General features: G+C 44.0%; 1 protein-coding gene across 2 annotated transcripts in view; it reads right to left on the reverse strand.

Annotated features, from left to right (window-relative positions):
- jag2b (jagged canonical Notch ligand 2b) overlaps positions 1-22,357 on the reverse strand; it is a 46,044-nt gene that overhangs the window by 4,865 nt on the left and 18,822 nt on the right. Inside the window, exons 4-24 of one of the 2 annotated variants that reach the window (XM_066676690.1) lie at positions 19,160-19,414; positions 18,372-18,432; positions 14,868-14,998; positions 14,161-14,280; positions 13,897-14,010; positions 12,195-12,308; positions 10,290-10,403; positions 9,827-9,873; positions 9,364-9,540; positions 6,963-7,119; positions 6,621-6,785; positions 5,928-6,041; positions 5,607-5,834; positions 5,010-5,126; positions 4,777-4,804; positions 3,857-3,942; positions 3,301-3,414; positions 2,712-2,827; positions 2,114-2,365; positions 1,254-1,385; positions 16-166 (exon numbers count right to left, since the gene is read on the reverse strand). In XM_066676690.1, coding sequence (XP_066532787.1) covers positions 16-166; positions 1,254-1,385; positions 2,114-2,365; positions 2,712-2,827; positions 3,301-3,414; positions 3,857-3,942; positions 4,777-4,804; positions 5,010-5,126; positions 5,607-5,834; positions 5,928-6,041; positions 6,621-6,785; positions 6,963-7,119; positions 9,364-9,540; positions 9,827-9,873; positions 10,290-10,403; positions 12,195-12,308; positions 13,897-14,010; positions 14,161-14,280; positions 14,868-14,998; positions 18,372-18,432; positions 19,160-19,414 — 2,793 coding nt within the window. The remainder of the gene's footprint in view (positions 1-15; positions 167-1,253; positions 1,386-2,113; positions 2,366-2,711; positions 2,828-3,300; positions 3,415-3,856; positions 3,943-4,776; positions 4,805-5,009; positions 5,127-5,606; positions 5,835-5,927; positions 6,042-6,620; positions 6,786-6,962; positions 7,120-9,363; positions 9,541-9,826; positions 9,874-10,289; positions 10,404-12,194; positions 12,309-13,896; positions 14,011-14,160; positions 14,281-14,867; positions 14,999-18,371; positions 18,433-19,159; positions 19,415-22,357) is intronic. The other variant, XM_066676691.1, reaches the window with a different exon arrangement.

Genomic DNA, 22,357 nt, shown 5'->3' on the forward strand with positions numbered 1-22,357 from the left:
AGCTGCTCCACTTACCCACTGGCTGGGGCACGAGCCGTGTCTCCACTCTGACCTCAATGACGGCCTGCATGATGGTGCTGTTGTGGCGCTTGGACAGAGTGCTGACGATGGTGCTGGCCGCCTCCTGGATCCGACTGTGGTCAGGCTGCTCGTCCTGCTGGAAGGACTGCAGAAAGCCAACAATGGAGATGTTATTAGTGTGTGTGTGTGTGTGTGTGTGTGTGTGTGTGTGCGCGCGTGTGTTTTTAAGTGGGAATGAATGTGCAGCAGGGAAAGTGAAAGACTGAAAATGAAAGCAAGGGAAATTGCATTATATACTGAACAATGTATTACAGTAAAAAAAGAGGGAAAGTAGGAATTAATGAATTCTCAAAATATTGCAATGTTTGATCCTGCAAATGTGTGTCTGTGCATGAAACTAATAACTAGATACGAAATCACAAGGGAATAACCACAAATCAAAGTCACTATTCCCAAATTTCATATCCGTGGAGAGAGGAAGCCCAAAAAGCAATCTTATAATGGGCCAGAAATCATAGTGGTTGCCATCATTCTCTTCATTCATACCTCCATGCCTTTGGTTTTATTCATTCTGTCAACATGCAAAGACCTGCAGTAGAACATACCTGAGCAGCTTCTAAATCCATGAGTCAGCTTATTATATTGTTTATGTGGATTTAGATCACATTGTAAATGTACTTTAGGAGATTTTACCAACAATCCCCCCTAAGCCAGTATGACTCATAGAAAAGCTGAAAATCGACTGCAAAGCTCACATGTATCCTACAACTTCTCCAACATGGGCTTTTCTATTTACTAATCATGACCGAACAAGAACGGTCAAACTACTTTATCTAGGTTGGCTTATCTGATAAAGCTCTCCCCACTGACTGAAGCTGATGGAACATGCTCCATTTGTGTCTGAGCCTGGTTCTGCAAAGAAGAATGCTGCATTGTGGGTGGACCTACTGCTGGTCAGTCAATTGAATCTTGTTACAGCAAAATGGGCAGGCTTTTGGAAGGGGGTACAGGCACTAGCGCATGAACCACCACCAAGGCACTGCATGCGACTCTGCGAGAAATTGAATTAGAAGATTTTGAATCCATTACATGACTCGCAGAGCACCTGTGTTTTTTTTTTCCCCCCATTTCTGCTGGAGAGAGAGCTTAGAGGTCTGTATTACAGAAAGCTGCAGAAAGATACAGAGCTAAAGAGAAAGTCATCAGATGAAGTGCTGCATCTGTGCACGTACTAGGGCCACTTCTACTGAATCCTGGTTGGAGTAGGAGAGCTCACAGAGAACCAATAGGGCATCTTCTTTGGCAAGGTTCCGTGTCGCAGGCAGATATCGCAACTCTGAGCACATGTTCTCCACTGTGGTTCCCTAGGAAAAGAACCAAGAAATTAATAACAGAACGTTCAAAGGTTTCCATTGAAATCAAAGCTACCAATAGGTAGTATGTACCCCTTCGCTGCAGTAATGGCCTGTACTCTTCTAGAAACTTTTCAGAATAAATACTGATACACTGCTATTTGACAGCATTCACCCACAAGAGCATTAGTAAGGTCAAGTTCTGCTGTGGAATGATTAATTCTTGATCACAAAAACACTCCAATCAAAGTGGTACTGAATTGTGTATAATCACTTTGTGGATTTGGTTCAACTGCAAACAGCCCTGGTATGGGGGCTTTATACTGCTCTAGCCCACACTGGGTGTAGCTGACTTGATCTCATTCTGTTAGTCAGTACTTTTCTATGGATACTGTAAACGCTGCTTGTGCACAGTTGAACACCTGTGTCTGCAGTAAGTGCACCGTCTTCATTAGAAGTGGTGTGTACAAACTTGGTGTATCATAGCATCCAAATCTATTAATGCCACATTTTAATTTTATGATCTTAAAAAAAAAAATTGTGGAATAAAATCTATTGTGATTTACACCTGTTGACCGTAACGTAAATAAAATTCAGTGCCACTATGGGATAGCTTTTAGCTGTATTCTCAAATCACCACTAATAAGCTGAAGAAATACATGGTTTAGGCTATACAAAAATGCTAACTTGAAGCCACACAATCTGAATTGCATTCGATATGCGACAATTCCTCAACTCACCAACGGTAGTTTTTCTTTGTTGAAGATGAGGGTGATGCGGGCACAGCTGTTGTCCAGGTACCCAGTGTTGGGCTCACACTTGCTGTTGATTGGTGGGACAGCTTCCGGGCTGGAACAGAAGCCCCACTGATGGCAGGGGGGAGAAAGACAGGTCAGGAAGCTGTGCTCCAGGCACTCCCGACCACCCGGGCAGGAAAAACGCTCCCTGCCTGGAGCTCCTGGCAGCAGACATGGCCGCCGGCCACACACCACCTGAAAGGCACAGGAAAAAACGTTTGTGTTACAAAATGTACAAGATACAACACAATTAACTCAGTTTTGTTTTAAACCCTTAAACACATTTTAATAAATATAGCCATCTATAATATCTGTACATACAGAAAAATTAGGTAACATCACGGAGATGGTGCACCTATGGGCACAAAGCAATATAAGCTTTTTATTAATATAATGAATGGAATGTTAACATGTGTGTTCATATGTGTTCGTAGACTTAAAAAGGTTAGATGGGTCTGTAGCTAGACAAGTCTGGTGTTAGGGCATAAATTCCATATTACCACTCCTGATTATGGTGCTGATGTGTGTGCATGACTTTTACCTTTGTGCACTCCACTTTGCCGTTGACACACTGGCAGGTGTTACAATCCTCCTCCCAGCGGCTGCCATGAGGGAACTGTAGTCCAGCATAATGACATGTCTTCCCAATGCCTATAACTGCACCCAAAAACCAGCATGAGCCATTTTTACATTTGAGAATCAGTCTGGAGTATCAGGTCTGGACAGCTCCTAGAGTTGTCCTTTCACACAACCAGAGCGTTTGGTGTCAGACACTTTCTTACTACAGGAAATATCCTGCATGGCTCTGGTATAGGGAGGCGCCAGTGTAGCGCATGAACATTACTGTGAATTCACTGAAAATTTAACTGCTCTATTCACTCACTTGGACATTAGCAGGGTTTTGTACTAGGGGACAGGCAGGATATAGTCTGGGTAATGTCTGGTAAAGATTTGGATTTTTGCATGCACACATACAGGGTATCCTTTGGGTAACATCCAGAACGGTTCTGGGTTACTATACATGTCTGAAATGGGCTATAGAGAAACTACGAGTCGCATGCTGACGCTTCACAATATTACACAAGAATGTAGTGAGCTAACAGAAAGCTAGAAAGCAGCAGACAACTCACACTCTTGGCATCGAGGCCCAGAGCGTCCGAGTGGACAGATGCAGCGAAAGCCATTGATCTCGTCCACACACGTAGCTCCATATGCACATGGCGAGGACTGGCACTCATCGATGTCTGGAAGAGGAAAGAACAAACACACAGGTTTCTTACCTACTTGCTGAAGTCCATTTGTAAAGTGTTGAGAAAAACATTCGCCTCTCTCTGAACCAATTTACATTTCTGAACTACATCCAGGATCTTGGAGGCGGCTCCCCTGGTAACTCGCAAGAAATTAGGACAAGGAAATGCATGGAGCCCTTAAAGCTATTTTCTAAGTAAGAGCCAGATCAACAGCCAGATGAGACAAAGGGTCAGCTCCCAGAGAGTAGTGAGGAATTTTTCCACAGCCTGAATAATTCATCCCTTCTGTCTGTATGTAAGCAAGGGCTGACCTCTGCCCTATGGCAGGGTCAAAGGGCACGGGATGCTCAGTAATCTGGCATTTCAGATGACACGCCACATGCACCCCTTTTTTCGAAGCATTATCCCTCCTACTTTTCCACATCTGAATACTCACTGATGCGGCAGTCGGGTCCAGCGAAGCCTGGAGCACACTCACAGCGGAACCAGTTCACTCCATCCACACAGATGCCTCCATTATAGCTGTGCAGAGGAAGACAAAAGTGATTAAGGTGATGTTTAGGACCAATGGCAGGCCCAGACCTCACTTCGCTTTACATACTAGCTTCAAAGTAGTTACTTAACAATACATATTAGTTGCTGAAGAATAAGCCCTACGATTAATAAGTGAATAATTAGCCTAGAGTTTAAGGGGTTATGTAAAAGTGTACAAGGCCTTAACATGATGGAAGGATAGCAAGATGAAAGGGTGCTAAGAAAGAGACGAAGACAGAGAAAGAGGGACAGAGAGGGTTACAAAGACCTCGACCCGTTCATCAATACCACACTTTTCAGATGCTAATCCCTGATGCCCCCTTGCTGAGATGCCCTCCTGCCCCCCTCCCCAATCCCCCTGCTTGCAGGTCAGCAGGGCAGAATGGCAGGAGGGCAGCGAGGCCTTGAAGAGAAAGAGCTAGCCCATCCCTCCTCCTCCCAACCCCTCAACCCCTCACCGCTGGGGGCACTCTTTTAGGGCCTTTGGCGCTATTGTGTGCCCCATTAAAACTGGCCCGGGGTCTCCCGAGCTGTCGGATTTAGGGGGTGATTTAAGGACATCTTCCCCTGTCTTTACAACACCCATCTCCACCCCTCAGCCCCCAGTGTTGCCGCGTATCCGCTCAGAGAGAATGGAAAGGGGGTGGGGATGGGGGGAATTGGGCAGAAAGCCATGCGAGAGGGGCTATTCACAGCCGGTGGTGTTGTACAGGGAAGGGGAGGGTCAGCATAGACAGCAGGAACAACAGAGCCACCAGCAGCCCTGGCTAGAGTAGAGTAAATATGCGTGTGTGAGTGCGTGTGTGTCTCAAGCTCACTTACCAAGGGTGAGGGTTGCAGTCGTTGATGTCTGAAAGAAAGGATGAAACACTGCTTAACATCTCTACAGCAAAGTACTGTATTAAATCAGCAAATCTCTTGTCTTGGAGCTGTTCTTTTAGCATCCTTGTTAAGCATCCTTGAGTTTGTGAAAGGCATAATATAAGCTGAACTAATATATATATATATATATAAGTATATTGGAATACATGATAAGATGCAGCAATAATACTCACTCTGAGCACAGGTGGGCCCTTCCCAGCCATCCTTACAAATACAGGTGAACGTGTCCCCAACACCCACGCAGGTTCCTCCATTAACACACGGACTGGAAGCACATGTGCTGTTCTTTGCTGAAGCACAGACAAAGATACCATTTAGTGATACAAATATAGATTGAAGTGGCCCATTAGGCCTCCACTGGATCCATATACTGTTGTAAAAGGTAAGAGAAATCTCAGCACTGCTTCAAACGTTGTTGTTTTCCCTGTTTGAATACATTTAAGACAATATCCTAACAGGAATTAATGTCACACATTCAAGACTTGGATCCCAACTGTTCGAACAGAGAATTAAAAACAACCCTTAAAGCCTGTGGAGGGTAATGTTTCAAAATCATGTTTGAAAACACTAGCAAAATCTGCACATAGTTGATAGTGTTTGGCTCAAATATATAGGACAGTTTATCCCACCTAAATCAACTCATTAGCTGGTTAACAGATTAACAAAGGCAGGGGTGTTCCAGGAAAGGGGCTAGAAACTATTGCTCTCTATAGATAAATATGTTCAACATTGATCCTGTCAATGGGTAGACGTTAACAGTCCGAACTCACCTGTGTTACAGGTGCTTCCCTCCCAACCAGGCGGGCAGGCACAGCGGAAGGCATCTCCGTGATCATAGCAGGTGCCTCCATTGCTGCAGGTGCTGGAGTCACACTGACTCTCGCGTGAGTGGCAGGTCTTGCCTTTCCAGCCATTGGCACACTCACAGTAGAAGTCATTGACCAGGTCCTGACACCGGCCACCGTTCTTACATGGATTCCTGCTGCACTCATTCACATCTGAAGGAGTAGGGAAGAAGGGTTAATAGGGATGGACGGAGCAGAGGACACTGAGGAGAAAGAAGGAGGCAGACTGCTTCAGAGGGTACTCACTGAGGTCACAGAGGTCCCCCTCCCAGCCATCAGGGCAAAAACACTGGAACGAATTGACATCGTCAATGCAGGTACCACCATTCCGACACGGACTGCTCACGCAATCGTTCACGTCTAACAGAGGAGAGAGGAGAGGGAACAGTAGATTAATGTTGCAAAGCAACTTAAGAGGACAGATTAGCTAGAGTCCAAGAGTCTGGAGTTCTGGAGCTAAAGTTTCAGGGCATGATCTGGGTTTAAAACACATTCCAAGACTAATGCCCTGTAAGATTTGTTGACACTAGGAATTGTGTAATCTGTTGCACACTTATCATGACATTTCTTATCATTATTGACACTTTTACACACTGTACAGATAAACGTGGGAAAATGGGTTCTTCTGTGTGAACCACTTTCAGTGCTCAGTTCTTCAGAAAAGAACCTCATATAGACATATGAAGAACTTAGAAATCTTTTTTATTTTCCCCTCAGAGGACCACAGAGCCAGGCCAAGAACCATTTGGGTACATTAAGTTTAAAGGTTGGATAAGAACAAGGATACTTTGTAAGGAAACACATTTAACAATAAGCAGTCAAAGTGTAAAATAATAATAAGTAAATAAAATGTATCCTAAAAAAGCAAGCCTAAATTGCTATAGTGTGTGAAGCTTAAACAAAGAAAAGTAATAGTGACACAAGGTCTGTGGTTCTTACTCTCGTGGCAGTAAGTTCCAGTGAAGCCCGGCTCACAGGTGCAGGTGAAGTTTCCTGTAGGCTGACTAACACAACGACCATGTGGGCCACAGACATTGGACGAGATGTGTCTCACCCCGCCGTCCGAGCTGTTATTTGCTACTGCAATTGTGCAGCTGTCAATCACTGTGAGAGTTAGAGAAGCAAATCCTTAGTCATATGTTTCTTAGTGCAGCTTATCTATAACAGTTCAGATTTGATATGAGCTGTGATAGGAAAAAGGACAGAGCTACTAAAAAGCAGTTACCGAAGTGTAAGTGAATAAGAATGTAGAGAGATATGGTGGAAGATGGTGTTTATTACCTTGGCATGGAGCAGTCCTGCAGTGATCTTTACGGTCCGCACAGGTCTTCCCCTCATAATCTTCGAGACAGGCGCAGTAGAAATCTCCCAGCAGACTGTGGCAGGATGCCTCGTTCTTACATGGACTGGGCTCACAAGGGCTCGAGTGGCTTTGTACCTAAATACACAAGAGCATGTTATAGCGATTCATCCTGGAGGCACAAACACGCCCTAGATGGGGTGGCTGTTCATCAGAGTTTCACACATTCACTCATAGCTATGGACCCATTTGATCAGTCCACCTAATGATATGTGGTTTTGGGATGTGGGAGGAAAACCAGAGACCCTGGAGGAAACCCATGCAGAAATGGGGAGAACAAACACATCCCAGGCTTTCGTTCGAACCCACAACCAAAGGACCAGTGTGACACAATTTATTCTTTAAATGTGCACATTTTCTGAATTTAAATTCTAAAATGAATATGCGCACACACACCCCCCCCACACACACAAATTAAAAATTCTGACAAATTATTAACAAAGAATTTAATACACCTATTTTATAATCACAATAATACTGCACAGCAAAATAGTTGTCTGCTTCTGATTCTACAAAGCCAAGGGTAAACAAAAGAGAAAGCGAGAAAGGGTAAACAAGAGAGAGGGAGAGGGACCTCAGAGAGAGCGAGCCAGCAAAGGCTAGTGAGGCTTTGGGCTTGAAGAGCTAAGGCCTTGAGTAAATCAATCTTCTTAAACTACGGAGATAAACAGAGTGGGGTAAGCTGTGGAAGCCTGTCAGGAGCTTACAACTAGAGGAGAGTGCACCACTGCCCTCACACAAGAGGAGAAAGATCACAACAAAATGTAAAGCTAAATTTAGTCGTCCTTTCTGTCTTATTAAGCAAGATTCAGCAGGGACGTGAAACACTTTCACATTTTTCCCTTAGACTTGACTTTGTTCTTGCTAATATTTTAGGGCTTGGAAGAGATTTCAAACTCACAGACTGAGGTTAGGCGCTCTTCTGCATCCCATAATATTTAGGTATTCAGGGCAGTCAAGTGCCCTGGATATAAATCATGTCCTCCCGAGCTAGGCCACTAGCTCCACACCACTTCAACAGTTCGTCTCCAGTCTCCATTTTTTACACAGCGTCTTTAAGAGGGACAAACTTGAAGAGAATTTAAACAAGTCTGTAAGCTGAACTGATCATGCCAGTTGCCATGTAAGGTGTTTTGTGCAGCTCCAGCCTGGACCTTCCTTCCCGCCGTTCTCCCAGTCTATTTATTTTATTAGGGATGTGCCGCGTATACAGTGGAAGGCTTGGGCCCGTTCACCACTGACGGTGATGCAATAGATGGGGACAGCACAGAGACATGAAGTTGCTCAGACAAGCTGAGCTAAATGGAATTCAGTATCTGTCTCAACTGCATCTTCAATCACCCGAAGCTCATCATTATCTGGCGGTTCTCCCAAAGGGTATCGGTTTAAGGCAAGGCTCTCGCAAGCCTCAGGTTCAGGCTCTAAAAGTAGACTCAGATGCAGGTGTTCATGAAGGGAGCTATCATAGATCAAACACTTGGCCCATACAGCGCACCATCCGTCTACTAGGCCGGAGCCCTTGTAGGCTAATAGAAGCGCGATGGTATGTCTGGCATGAATCGAACGTAAAAATCAAGGTCTCCTCGTTCCCGGGCCACGCGCAGGCATGCAGCCAGTCAGCCCAAATAAGAGTTGCCTCATTCACAACGGCCTTTATTTTTAGCCCATACAGTGAGCCGGGACTGGCCAGACCAGCTCGTAGCACTTCCACAGACATCCACTTCAAATCCTCTGCTGGGCGGCAACTGGCCTCCGACCAGATTATTCCGCTTTCCCATCCAACAACAAGAGCAGCACGGCAGGAATAAACCCCTCTGCTCCAGTTACCCAGTCACACCTGTGCCGATCTGCCCCACACCAAGGCTTCAAACAAACATGCATGCAAATGGGAGGAGGCCTCCATATTTAGCTGCAACAACATGGGCTGGGCAAGGCAAGGAAAAGCAAAGCAAATATGAATGGAACATAGAATCTGATTTACGTGAAAACATGATATTTTCAACAATCTTGGTGACTAACACACAATGCTTTTTGCATACACAAATACAACGATGAGAATAGCGAGATATAAAGTGTAAATTAAATTTTAGCTCAACTTTATATGAAAATAAAAATGATATATGTTGAATACACTGACTATATGTCATTATACTCATCTTATTTGTGTATACAAACAATTAAAATTTAGATGTACACACACACGAGGCTAACATTCCAAATTCAATGTGATTGAATTAGAACCTTCAAAATAATGCAGTAAAGATGCAACAGTCACAGCTGCAGAGATTACCTCTCCATTTAAGCATTCATCATAACACTAACCTCACACAGCATCCCAGCAAAGCCAAGTTGGCATTCGCAGACAAAGCTGTCCAGTACAACGTGGCAGCGTCCACCATTCTGGCAAGGACTGCTGTCGCACTTGTTCCTCTGGATCTCGCAGTGGGTGCCAGTGAAGCCTGGTGAACACTGACAGTGGTAGCCTCCCCGTGCTCCTTCCTGTATAGGATTATTGGCATTTTAGAACTTCAAAACACAATAGGTGAGGTTTATGCTTTAAGCTTGTCAAGAGGTAATTTGCAGAGGCTTGGCAATTTCCCTGATAAGGGCCAGAATAAGTGCTCCTGTGGCTGCTTGTATCATTAGTTTCAGATCATTACAATTAATATTAATATTAACATTTTTGCTACTAACATGCATCAAATAAAACACTCAGCTACTAATTGCTGATTTTAACATTCCTATACCAGAGCTGATCACAGAAGAAGAACTGGAGAGACTCTACCTTGCAGGTTGCTCCATTCTGGCACTGTCCATGGCAGCCATTCATGTCTGAGAACGGGAGGGAATGAACAAAACAGTAAATTAAGTGCTTTACTGAGAACAAATCAGGGTACCGGCTGTTACTAGTTAATTGCATGCAGTAAAGATGAAGGGGAGGAGTTAGAAAGCCAAATGCATAGTCATTAGTTCAATCAGCAAAAGTCCAGAGGCAAGTCAGAAAGAAGCAGCGACCCAGCATGCAACATGAGCTGAGGGCTATGACACTGTGTGTGGTGTTCGTGTCCTTGCAGAGTATCGGGTATCTAGAGAGGAAACCCTGGCCACAGTGCCTGTGTAAGTAAATGTGTGTGTGTGTTTGTTTATATGTATGCACTCAGAGAGAAAGAAAAGAAGAAGGGGCACATCACTGAAGAGTGTGGCAAAAAGGGCCCAGTGAGGCAAGGAGAACATGAGGAGATACTGACTGATGTCACAGTTCTGTCCGGCCCATCCTTGAAAGCAGTCACAGTGATATCCACCAATCAAGTTTTTGCAAGTGTAAGCGTTAACGCAAAGTTTCCCCTCACACTCATTCACATCTGTGGATTAAGGGAGAAAAAGGAGGAGGGATGAAGGATATTTGTAGAAAACGACCAGGAAGGAAAGAAAGAAAGAAGGGAAGAAACAGGGAGGGCAATTAAGCCGAAGAGAAACTGGAGCTCTCACTTTGTATCGCCACCACCATTAAGTACATTGAAACGGCTCTCTGCCTGTAACTCTGTACCAGCTTTCACAGACCAGCAACACTTTGGCTATTAGACTTTGTTCCCTGCTGACAGCAGGTTCATCCACATACTCCTCCTAATTTCAATTCCTCTCACATCTCTTCTTTGAAAAGCTCTCCTGGACCTTTACACCAGAACCTGTACTACTCCCACACACATTCCACTACTACAGCTCACTCAAAATCATTTCAGTAGAAGATTCTTTTATAAAACAACAATGGTCCGGTTTTCCTTGAGGTCCCTTCAAGGAACCTTTGGTACAATGTAGCAATGTTACTCCTGCCTGGACAAAGAATCAAATATTCTGATAATTTTATATAGGGTGGTGATGTTATCCACTACACTGTCCGTCTTTCGAAGACAAATTGAAGAAAAACTGGTGCCATGACCCTGGCGACCCTGCTGTGGAAGAGCTGGAGCTTATTAGATAGTTAAAAATTCATTAGGGGCCCCTGGCAAGGTGTGCACCGCTCCCCTGCGCACCTGTCCTGCAGGAAACCTGACTCTGGGCTGCAGCAGAACCGCAACGCGAGCTGGCAGCTAAGGTTCGGCCTGTAAGCCGAGTGTACCGGCTCTGGTTCCCTCACCCCACTTGTTTACAGGTCATAATCCGCTTCCTCTCTCATGTCATGAACTTCCTTTGATGAGAAGACGACAGGGAACGAAGGCAGAAAAATGCCGTAGTGACCACGGTTGAGTGAATTCCAAAGTTATAGATCTTAGATCTTGCCATTGAAGAATCTAATTTCAGAAGGCTGACCATCTCTGGTTTTGCCCAAACAGAGACTTGCATTTCTCAGTTTATTCTTCTTCTTTTCCTCAGGAGGCCTTGACAAAATCCCACCAGGAAACCTAGTTCACAATACGAGTTACACGCATGCATGCACTTGCATGCATCAACAGCCATGTTTGTAAACAAAAAACAGATGCAACAATGCACACTGTAATCAATAGGTGCGTCATGGAATACTATGACCTGATGAGTAATTGAATTATTGAAACATGAGTGGAAGCAGCTTGCACAGCACACTTTTTTTTCGGTCCAGGTTTTGAATATCATAACACAACAGACATATACTATCATCTTAAGAATAAGGAAAACAATTATAAAGGCGCAATGGGTCTCAATTTTCAATAAAGACATAGATCCCAGTAAACATATATGTTATAATACAAAATATACATATTTTGCATTGTGGGAGGACCTAGAGAAAACCCATGAGGACACCAGACTCTTCAGAAGTAGTGACCCAAGTCCCTGATCTTGTCCACAGAGTAAGTAACATGTCTGATTACTGATTTCTCTACAACATTAAATAAAAAAAATATGGCCACACACTGTTCAAATCTATAATATGCTTATTAAAGTAAGATAAGCTTCTCTCATACTGAATTAGTCTCTGCATACAGAAGAACACATGGGCAGTTTCCTCATGATCACAGCTCTGCAAATTCAGCTTCATGAGTCAGAACTGTGAATTTAGCTTTTTTTTTTTAAGCTTCTCTCCCTTTCCTGATTTGATGTCCAAATTTGTCTTACATAGCAAACAATGAATTCCAAGCCATTCCTTTAAACATAAAATTGCAAACATGCACATGTCTTACCGATCTTACAGGTCTTCCCAGTCCATTGCGGAGGACAGAGGCATTCAAAGCCATTCTCCTGATCAATACAGGTCCCCCCTTGATCACATGGATTGGAAGCACACTCGTCCATGTCTGTAAAACAAAGAACTCTACTTACAACTGTGTTAAGAATAAGCCACTGGAAATATTTTAGTCCAGAATTGTTCTTTCAAAACAAAACATTTTACCATTAAAGCCATTAATGAGGTCAACGTTCAAAACGGATTCAGATGAGCAGGATTTCACTGCCCAATTTGTGGAATAGCTTTCCATATAAAACACTCAAACTGGGCGATTATGCCGATTACACTCAAGCTGTGGGGGCTGACAACCACCCACTACACAGAGGGGACTTGGAGAGAGAAAGTGAAAGAGAAAAGAGATTTGGAAATGAAGTCTGAGTAAGAGAGAGTGGCCCTGCTTTATACTGTAACTCGATTAGTGTTCGGTCTAATCCAGCCGGCCAGCAGATTAGCAACCATTAGCCCTCCAATCCTCACACTTCTGATACAGGCATAAACACAGACTGAGCACCAAGTTAAGGAGCCTAATAATTTTGGAATGAAAAGCTGCGCATACTCTTCTTTCTTTTGTCTTTCTCTTTGCCCTTGTGCATCTATTGAGTGCATTTATAAAGTAGAAAGGGGACAAATTGATGGATGAGTACACATGTCAGGCTAATGGTGTTTTGTAGGGCCCTGGAAACAAAGAATGTGCCAAATTCTAGGAGACCCTCTTGTCATTCGAATGGTAACATAGGCATGGTGGAACTGGCAGCCACTCAGTTTGGCAGTGTGGGCTGTGGGGGCGGTGTACACAGTCAGGAGAGAAGGAAGGGGTGTGTTTAGAATAAAAAGAAATGGAAAAAGGTGGAAACATGGTGAAAGAAATGGGGGAGATTGTGAAGCAGCAACCAAGCCAAAATCAAGCAGGAGGTCCAGCACAGAAAGGTGGGCTGGATTTGGGATTTGGGGAAAGGAGCTAAGCAGGAGGGCACCATGCCGTGCTTCTGATTTGCTGAGCCAAAAGCGGGTTGGTTCAAAGTTAAGGCAGGATTATGCAAATCCCCCGTCTCAGTGATCAGTATCACTGTGGACTAATCCCGACCCCTACAAGTGCTTGGCTGGGAGCAGCCCACATGTGGACCCCACTGTGAGGGGTCAGAAGCCCACTATGCCCTTACTCAATCTGAAACCCCCAGCAGGAGCCCAGCTTGGCTGCAGCATCTGGACACGTGTGAAGAAGGGAGGTACTAGCAAAGCAGGAGAAAACAAGTGCAAGACAAAACCAAAGATAAACGCAAGCTTTTATTTATGTTTAAAGGATGAAAAAAAAAATAGGGCAAATAAATAAATAGGGCAAATAACTATTTTGTTTTTAGAATGTAAAGTGTATTGTAATTACATTTACAACATTCCACAATTAACTTATATTTACCCATTGCTCTTTCTTGAGATTTAAGTATTATTTTTCAAAACCTAAAGCACCTATATATATTTTTTGTGTAGAAATTCTTGATATGTCTAGGTAGCCCTTTTTTATAATGAATGAATTAATTAATTTATTTAAAAACAAATATGGAAATCATCTTAAAATTACAATTTTCTATTAAATTTGGCATTTGGATAGTACACCTATATACAACCAGCATGAACAAACCCTGACAAAAGCAAACACTCACCTTTAGCACATGTGGGACCCTCCCAGCCTGGTGGACACTGGCATTCAAATCCAGAGGGAACCTCATGACAGGTTCCACCATTGGCACATGGGTTGGAAACGCAGGCATGCTCAGCTGCAAAAGAGAGTTCCATCTTCAATTAGCAACTCTCACAAAAAGGATGATTCTGAATTCTTTCTGTGGCCAGCAGGGCAAAATACTTTGTCATCTGATCCATGTTAAATGACACTGAGCATCCACTGATGCATACAATTTGCCTCTTACCCATCTCGCAGTTCTTGCCCGAGTAGCCTTCAGGACAGGCACAGTTATACTCGTTTGGTTCAGAGTTAATGCAGGTGCCTCCGTTCACACATGGGTGATGGGTGCCACAGTAGTTCAAATCTGCGTAGGGAATAACACACATTACTTTCTGTTCATAACTCAAGCTGCGGCTGACGAAACAAGCTGAGCTTTGACGGCTCTACAACCAAGAATCTGACCCTTTTAGCACTGCTGACACTTCTGAGGACATCTCTTTCTGGGAAAGACAGCTGTCAAACCACAAGAGAGGGCCTGTGGGCTAGCAGTGTGCCTTATAAGGCAAGGCTTTGCACATAAATGTCGTTAAATAAATAACGATAGGGCCACAGTGACTGGCGACCTTGCGGCCAACTTGCATTCCTAAGTGTCTTCCAGGATGAATGCCGGCCACTGGTGACAGGATCAGATGTCCCAGCACCACTCTAACCACGACATCAATATCCAGCGTGTGGCCGGCTGTGTGTGCACTCCATCACATGATCACAAAGCTATGCTGACATGGCAGCCTTCAAATCGAATAAAGCCAGGTATGGATAATTCCAACTGATGCCTCTAAGAAATGTGCTGAATATGTAATAGTGGAAAAAGAATTCAATTTGGATATTGCCAAGTCCCTGATGTGCTTGTCCATGCGTGACTGTTGGTTTGTAAATGTAAACCTAGATTACCTTTATCGCATAACAGTCCACCCCAGTTCTTCTCACAGTTGCACTGCCATGGATTTTCACAGGTGCCATGTACACAGCCTGGGTAGGGCAGACATTCATCACAGAACTGACCGGTCCAGCCGTAGTTACACCTGGAAACCATAAGAACACAGCCTTCAGCTCTGAAAGGGTTGTAGAGCAACCTCTGACATCTTAATGACAAGAACATGACTCCATGAGGTAGCTTTAAGCTAAAGAGCAACTGAAGTGTCTGCAGGCACCTAAGATTAACAGAAGACGTCCTTGCAAGGCGTCAAAGGTTACGAACACTTCGAAGCACATAAACACAAGCTTCCCCTATGGGTGACTTGGTGAGCGCCAGAGGATATGTGGAGTAGCGCCGGTGAGGGGTTAGCTAATCATTGGTTTACAGCAGCACTCTGCTATTCCAAGGCCAGTGGTTTTCTCTCCCTCTCGCTCTGTTTGTCTGTCTCAGCTGTCTTGTCATTTCTGAACGAGCTATTTTAAGACGCTAGTCCTGTAGGACAAGCATGGTCAAACTCCAGCTCCCTGTTGCAGAGATACAGCTTCCATGGCTGTGCCTCAACACAGGAAAGCAGACCCTGAATTAAGAGCAGTTTGCATTTGATCCATGTAGTAGAATAAAAACCATTAAAATCCATTAACCTTCTTTTGACACCAAGCTTGAACATGAAAAGAATGACTCCAGCTAAACAGGATGCGTTTGTCTGATGGGACATGTAGACCTTGGAGGACCTTGGCTATGCCATTCACTTCTAAACCCAGAGATATTCTTCCAAATTTGCTTCTACAAGCTTTGGGTGAGCATATCGACTTCCAGAGACCTAAAGAGAGAGAGAGATTGTCTTCCTTTACACTAAAGGCTCTCAGCTCTTCGTTGCCCAGATACAACATTACTACTAGCGCATGAAATTGTGTGTAGGCTGCCCAATGTGCGCGAAGAGAATCTGAAACTCATGCCAGCTGAGAGGCATTTAGCTTTGCCAGGCGCTGCCAAACGTAAGCCTGCTCACTCCAAAAAGAAGCAACTTGGCAAGGGAACCATTATGTGCCGAGACAAGTCCACCACAGCCATTGTGAACAAGGCTCCAAAACCCATGTGCTGGTACTTGCAGCTCTGCCTGTGGCACGAGGAAAACATGAGTTCACATTCTTGTCCTGTTGGTCTACCATGTCACAAACAAAAATCAGTTGAGGATAACTTCTCTGAGATTTAATTCCAACGAAAAGCAAGGTCTCAGATTCAGAAATTCCCTAATTTTAGTGTTTCCTTCCTCCTGACAACCAACAGGAATGATGACAGTGGGGCAACGAGTCACTGCATAGAACTGAACTTGGTCCCCTCCAGTATGACTCATATCCTGCTTTTGCAGGTACCACTGGGCTTTGTCTGGGTTGCATTACATGGACAACAAAAATGTTCCACGTTTATATTGACTTTGAACGTTGTGTATGTTATATATCTGCACAAAACAAGCCTTCTGTAATATCAATAGGTCACTTAAAGTAAATACTGTGCAGCCCTATAAATCCGGAGAACTGAACCAACACACTGACCCTTCATGTGGCCTCTGCTTGAATAACCCTCACCTCTTCTAACCTTCCGAGACAAACCACAAACCAAAAAAGTAGCTGTTATTTTTGAGGATGTTGACGATGTTGAAATGCTCCTGCTGCTCTTTTCTTTGGATCTGCACGCTTGTCAGATTGCTCAGAGGAGGCGGACAACAAGAGCACATGGGGCCGTCTGACTACACTTCTGCCTCTGTGGGGGGGGGGCTCCTTCATGGAGGAGACCTTGATGTTGGATGTCAAAGAACATTCAACACCCTCCTCATCAGCTCAGTATGAATTCCTGGTCTTTTTTTTTTTTTGCCTGGTCTTTAACTATAGGCTGTCACACAATGCACTAGGCAGTGCAAGGTGAGATTGTTGAGCTTTTCACAGGGACAAGATTGAGGGGATTTAGTGGGGTTTGGGGGAGGTTCTTCCTGTAGCTTCGGAAGCATGGTGAGCCAAGTGCAGGCTCAGGGCAGGAAGAGGGACCAGTGACGTTGGAGGATTCCTCAGCAAGCTTCAGCAGAGGAAGAATCACTGTTTCCTGTGCCCTGAACAGAGATACGCTGACTTCCAGTTTGACTAATGTCTAATCGCACATGCATGAAGTTAAGGAGAGACGTCATGTTTGACCGCACCAAGCCTGGACTGTGATTTGACGCAAAAGCAATCTCGACTTAATTTAACAAAGCATTAGACAGACAGATTTCCAGCTTATCAAAGAACAAATGACCCATAAGTGTTTAAGGCATATGGGTAGTCCTCAAACTTTGTTTTACAAAATTTTCAACTATTTTATTCCACTTATGGTGAAAATAAATTGGGCAAAATGATTGTGAAAACCATAAGCAGTGTCACACAAGCCATTATGTCTGTCGTGAGGACCCTTGTTTAATGGGTGGCCATTTATTTCTGCAAAGAATAAATATTCCACACACTGCTTAGGTCAGAACCTGACATCAAGTGTATTATAGTGGTTGCTCTGAAAGAGAATGGCCAAGAGAATCCCCAACCACAGGCATATTTGGACCTCACAAATCACTACCAAGACTGCTCCAGATTTCGTTACTTCTGCTTCACTTTCGGCATTCAAAGTCCCTAACAACTTCCTAGAAAAGGAGCCTGGTAAGAGGAAGGATTACCCGTCATTCCAGTCATAATTCTAGTCCTGTGCAGAACTGCCAATGTCAACTCGTGCCGAAGGTGTGCGTGTGTGTGTGTGTGTGTGTGTGTATCTGGGCATTTAATGCATTTGAAATATCTTCTCAGCTTGGGTTAAATCAAAAATAATGTTTAATGAACATGACTATGGATGATTTAAACATGGCTGGACATTTCCTTAGCTGGATATCTATGTAGAAATTTCATATATTTAACCGTAATTTTTTTTTTAAAATAAGTGTCATCACGAAGTTATGGGACTTCATATTTCAAAAAATGAGAAAATCAGAGGATTGAAAAAAAGCAAGTCCCATAGAAGCAATTGAACAACCAAACACTTTATACTGTTGTTACACCTATTAAGTATTTATTGAGACTAATGACAGGATGCACAGATCTGTTATAAACCCACCCTCAGGCAAGATCTTGGGGTATTCCCTGTGGAGATATGGTCCGTTGTCGAATCAGTAATGCCTATAAAGAATAGCACCAATAGAGCTGTAAAAGGAACTGTGGCTTTTTAGAGACCTGTACCAACTGTAGCTAGCGCCTTCAATGAGCTGTCCATTAGTAAATGCAGCCTGGTGCATCAATATACATGGAAAAAAACAGATTGCACAAAACACCAGCTTCAGCGCACTGATTAATTAATGGTAAGGCAAATAAGTCAAAGCCCCTTATCAGCATGCACACATATGGCCTGCTGAACTTAAGGAGCCAGATCAGCTGGGCTAAGCGAGCATGAAACCACACTCTGCCACTTACATGCATTCCCCGGGCACTGAGCAGCCTCCGTGAATCAAATTACAGCCCTGCTTACAGATAGCTAGAGAGAGAGAGAGAGAGAGAGAGAGAGAGAGGGAGAGAGAGGGGAGAGATAGAGGAGAGAGAGAATGAACAAAACAAAAAGGGAGGGGGACAAGAAAAAAAAAACAAACAAAAAAAAACAAACAAAACAAAAACAAAAAAAACAAAAACAAAACACGAGTCAGCCTTGTTTGTTTGCACTGACCCATTACACGCACAACAAGATGTGAGAATTCATGGTGTTCCCTGGAACACAAGACACATTTATGGCCCAGCATAAAGACTGCCTCCCACCGCCCACCACCTCCTTATAGCATTGTTGTTCAGGTCAGCCTGGTGATTTAGTATCTAATGCCCTACTGCCCCCTTACACACAGTCCACAATCACACAAACAGCCCAGAGGCTCCCTGATTTGTTTATGGGAGGGCACTGTGTAAATGACATCATGTCTTGCATGAATTGGGCTAACAAAGCTAATGGAAAGTGTGACTCCAGGTTTCTGGAGGTATCATTTACAGAAGATCTCACTCTAGGCTGAGGAAAGAAAGACTACTGGGCTGTGAAAGCACTGAGAGCAGGTGCTAGATAGAGCTCATGGTTTAAAAACAGGCATTCCTTCATAAGACCCCTAACCCTAATGCACAAAATTGTATTGAAAACATGCTAAATCTATATTTTCTAGGAGATACAAAGGAGGTAAACATGAATCATATGCTACTACATACATTGACAGGACATTGCTTACCACTTCGGCAGTCATGTCCCATCCAGCCCTCGAGACAGACAATATTTCCAGATGGATCACATCGAAAGTGACCAAAGTAGTCATCGCGAGGTCGGCACTGCTTGTTGCATTTGCTGCCATAATAGTTCTCATCACACTTCACACGAATGCGGTACTCAAAGCGGGCTGTGGCACCCGGATGCAAAATGACCTGCCAGTGGTCCCCAGGATTCACCATTCCTGTGTGGGCATGTCGTTCAATCAGTAGATCTTCACCTGTAGGGACAGAAAGAAGCGTCATTACTGTCTCCGGTGTTGAAGTGGACAGAGTGCAATCCGTCCTTCCTATCCACCCCCACATGGACCATGCAAGGACACAGCTATGAACAAAACATACACAACAAAAGGCAGACCACCATGTCAGACAATTGCAGGGGCAGGTCCTGACAAAGCCATAAATCTTCAAGCTGCCCCAGTGACTAAGAAATTCCAGCTTCTGCCAACTGGCCAAGTCCTTACTGACGAACCAATACATAAAAGTACTGCAAATAAACACACTTGACCAAGAACACCATCAAGACAAAAATGGGATTTCTGGACAGGACCACCGTTAACCAACAGCATGCCCTACTGCATTCAAAAAAAAATTTTTTTTGGACAAATATGCTGACAAGGGCAACCCTCCACTCCATATGTAATTAGCCTTGTCAACAAAAGTGTAGCCTAAAACAGCACTACAGGGACCTACATACAATGAAGTATGGCAAAGCTACAGTTCATTTTGTAAGCTTTACACCTCAAATTAGAACTCCAGAAGCTCTAGTTTATTCGTGTACACTCTGTGCCCTTAGTGGCACCGTGTATGCACAAGTTAGCGAACGACTCCAACTACTCGGCATGTGGAACCATGCTGGGAGCCCCAGTGCAGCCTTAATTTTAAAGCGGGCGCTGATTTCTGAACAATAGAGCTGGCTCCATGTATTCTAAATACCCTTAGTTAGCAAGTTAGTGAGCAAAGCTGTGCTGGAGAGAGGGATATTAAAATAGGGGTCGAAAGCAGATTGTGTTAATGACAACAGTATACACCACCCCACTCCCTGAATATTCAAATATTCACCTAACAACCCGGCTGAAGCCCTAAAATGGTATTTGGGACAGCCCTAATATTGAGACAGGCCTACCTACCTACTTGACTCTACTCGACTCCAAATTCTTGGTACCCTACCCATCCCCGGAACTGGAGCCAGTGACGTTGCAAAACAGCGTCTCTAACAGGAAATGCAGGCTTTGAAAACCACAAAATTGGCAGCGTTACCATTAAGCATTGTTTATTCATTGTGTATTTACATGTTATAGTTTTTAGGACTGAACCCATTTCAGACAGAGCAGTAGAGTTTTTCATTCCTTGCTGCACCATCCAGCCCTCAAAGATTTTTTTCCCCATCAGCAATCGATCCAAGGAGCATTTGAACCTCTTCAAAAGACTGCAGTATACTTTGATCAGCTGCCATTGTGACAATAAACATGATACCTATTGTATATTGGCAATTTTACAAAAACAGTTTGTGCTGGATGTCTGCATTTCATTGTGATTGCCAAGTTTACCTTTTCACTTTTAGTCCCTACATGGCTTGCTTGAAACCAGGATTGAGCAGGGACTAAACAAATACCCAGTTCCAGGTACCAGATTTGCTTAATGGAAAAGCAAAAGATCCAAGTCGAGTGGAGCTGCAACCGTGCAGCGGAAAAGCACTACATGAGTGCTGTTACCAGGGAGAGCTGTGCAGATGGGAGGGGATACATGCAGTCCTCTCAAGAGCTCAGGACTCCCTGACCTTCAAATTGCAGCTTCTAAAAGTCTTTGAAGGATTTACGCATTCTTCCCCACCTAGCCTTTGGAATATTCAGCCTTGTCCTTCAGGACACAAGCCTCAACCAAAGTCTCCTTCTAGTGCCCATGAGCACTCACTAACTTCTATTTTGCCAGCTTCCCTTGCCCTACGCCAACTCCAACAACGAAAGCAATCTTTATCACAGTGGGATCAGAGACAGCAAACAATCACAGTGGAAGTAGGGGGCCTGTGATTTCCTCTGTCCTGATGCTTTTACTGTGTGCCCCCCGCCCACCACCTTCTCCAGAATTTACCCATTGGCTCACACACTCATACCTTCCTCTGCATCCACTGACATTGTCAGACGAATTAAGCAACGAAAACTGAAATAGCCCTGGCGCTTCCAGATAAAGAACAATGGAACAAGCTTTGCTGGCTGCTCTGCCCAATGTCTAAACACTAGCCTGTCCAGACCCCTTCCTGCCATGTAAACACAATGCAAAGGGACCTTTCCTTAGGCCTTTGGGGCCTTATTGCATACATATAGATTGCTCACATTCTTTACTGATGCAGTTAAATTAATAATTATAATATGTTGTCATACATGTCATTTCAGATTTTCTGTGCATCCTATACACTAAGAGACTCAATTATTTTGCCCCGTGTTTTCAAATTTCCAACTCTGGCTGAGCCAGACTGCTTACACGGAAGATATTTTGTATTGTTAACCAATGCAGTGCAGGGATGAGCGAGAGTGAAAGCGAGAACAAGACTGAGAGCGAGAGCCAAAGATCTTTGCCGTCAGCTCCTTGGAAGACAGAAGATTACATGCTGGAATGTGTCCCGTCCAAAGAAATCTTAACATCACACTGCATGCCGCAAACTCAGAGCCTTCACACTGAATACTAAACATGCACTATCAATCAATATTACAAAGCTCATTACAAAGTTGGGCCTGGAGAGGCCAGCAATGCTGATTTTTGAAGCTGTGCTGCATTGCCAAAGCCTGTGTGAGGACACATACTGCAGCGAGCTTCGGCAGACAGGGCTTGGCAGTGGTCTCCCACTATGACAACATTATTACTGTCTGGCACACAGCAGGCACTCAGGTTGGCTTCTCAATTGAGTGACAAATGAGGCCACTGTCTCAGAACAGCGGGACAAACTCAAACCACCTGAGAGGACATCCATTTACAGCATTATCAGAAAGCATCACATTGCCAGCATGGAAGCAGAGAAAGATTGGAGGTGAAGATTGATCAGGCATTACCAGTACTAATACAGTGGAACACAAGTAACTAAGCATTTGACAAAAGTGCCTGTGTTTTTTTTTTCCCCCATCCTAAAAGACACTAGCTAATGCTGCACTTCATTTAACTGGTAGATC

This window comes from Hoplias malabaricus, chromosome 7, assembly GCF_029633855.1.
Source record: "Hoplias malabaricus isolate fHopMal1 chromosome 7, fHopMal1.hap1, whole genome shotgun sequence".
NCBI classification, from domain to species: Eukaryota; Metazoa; Chordata; class Actinopteri; order Characiformes; family Erythrinidae; genus Hoplias; species Hoplias malabaricus.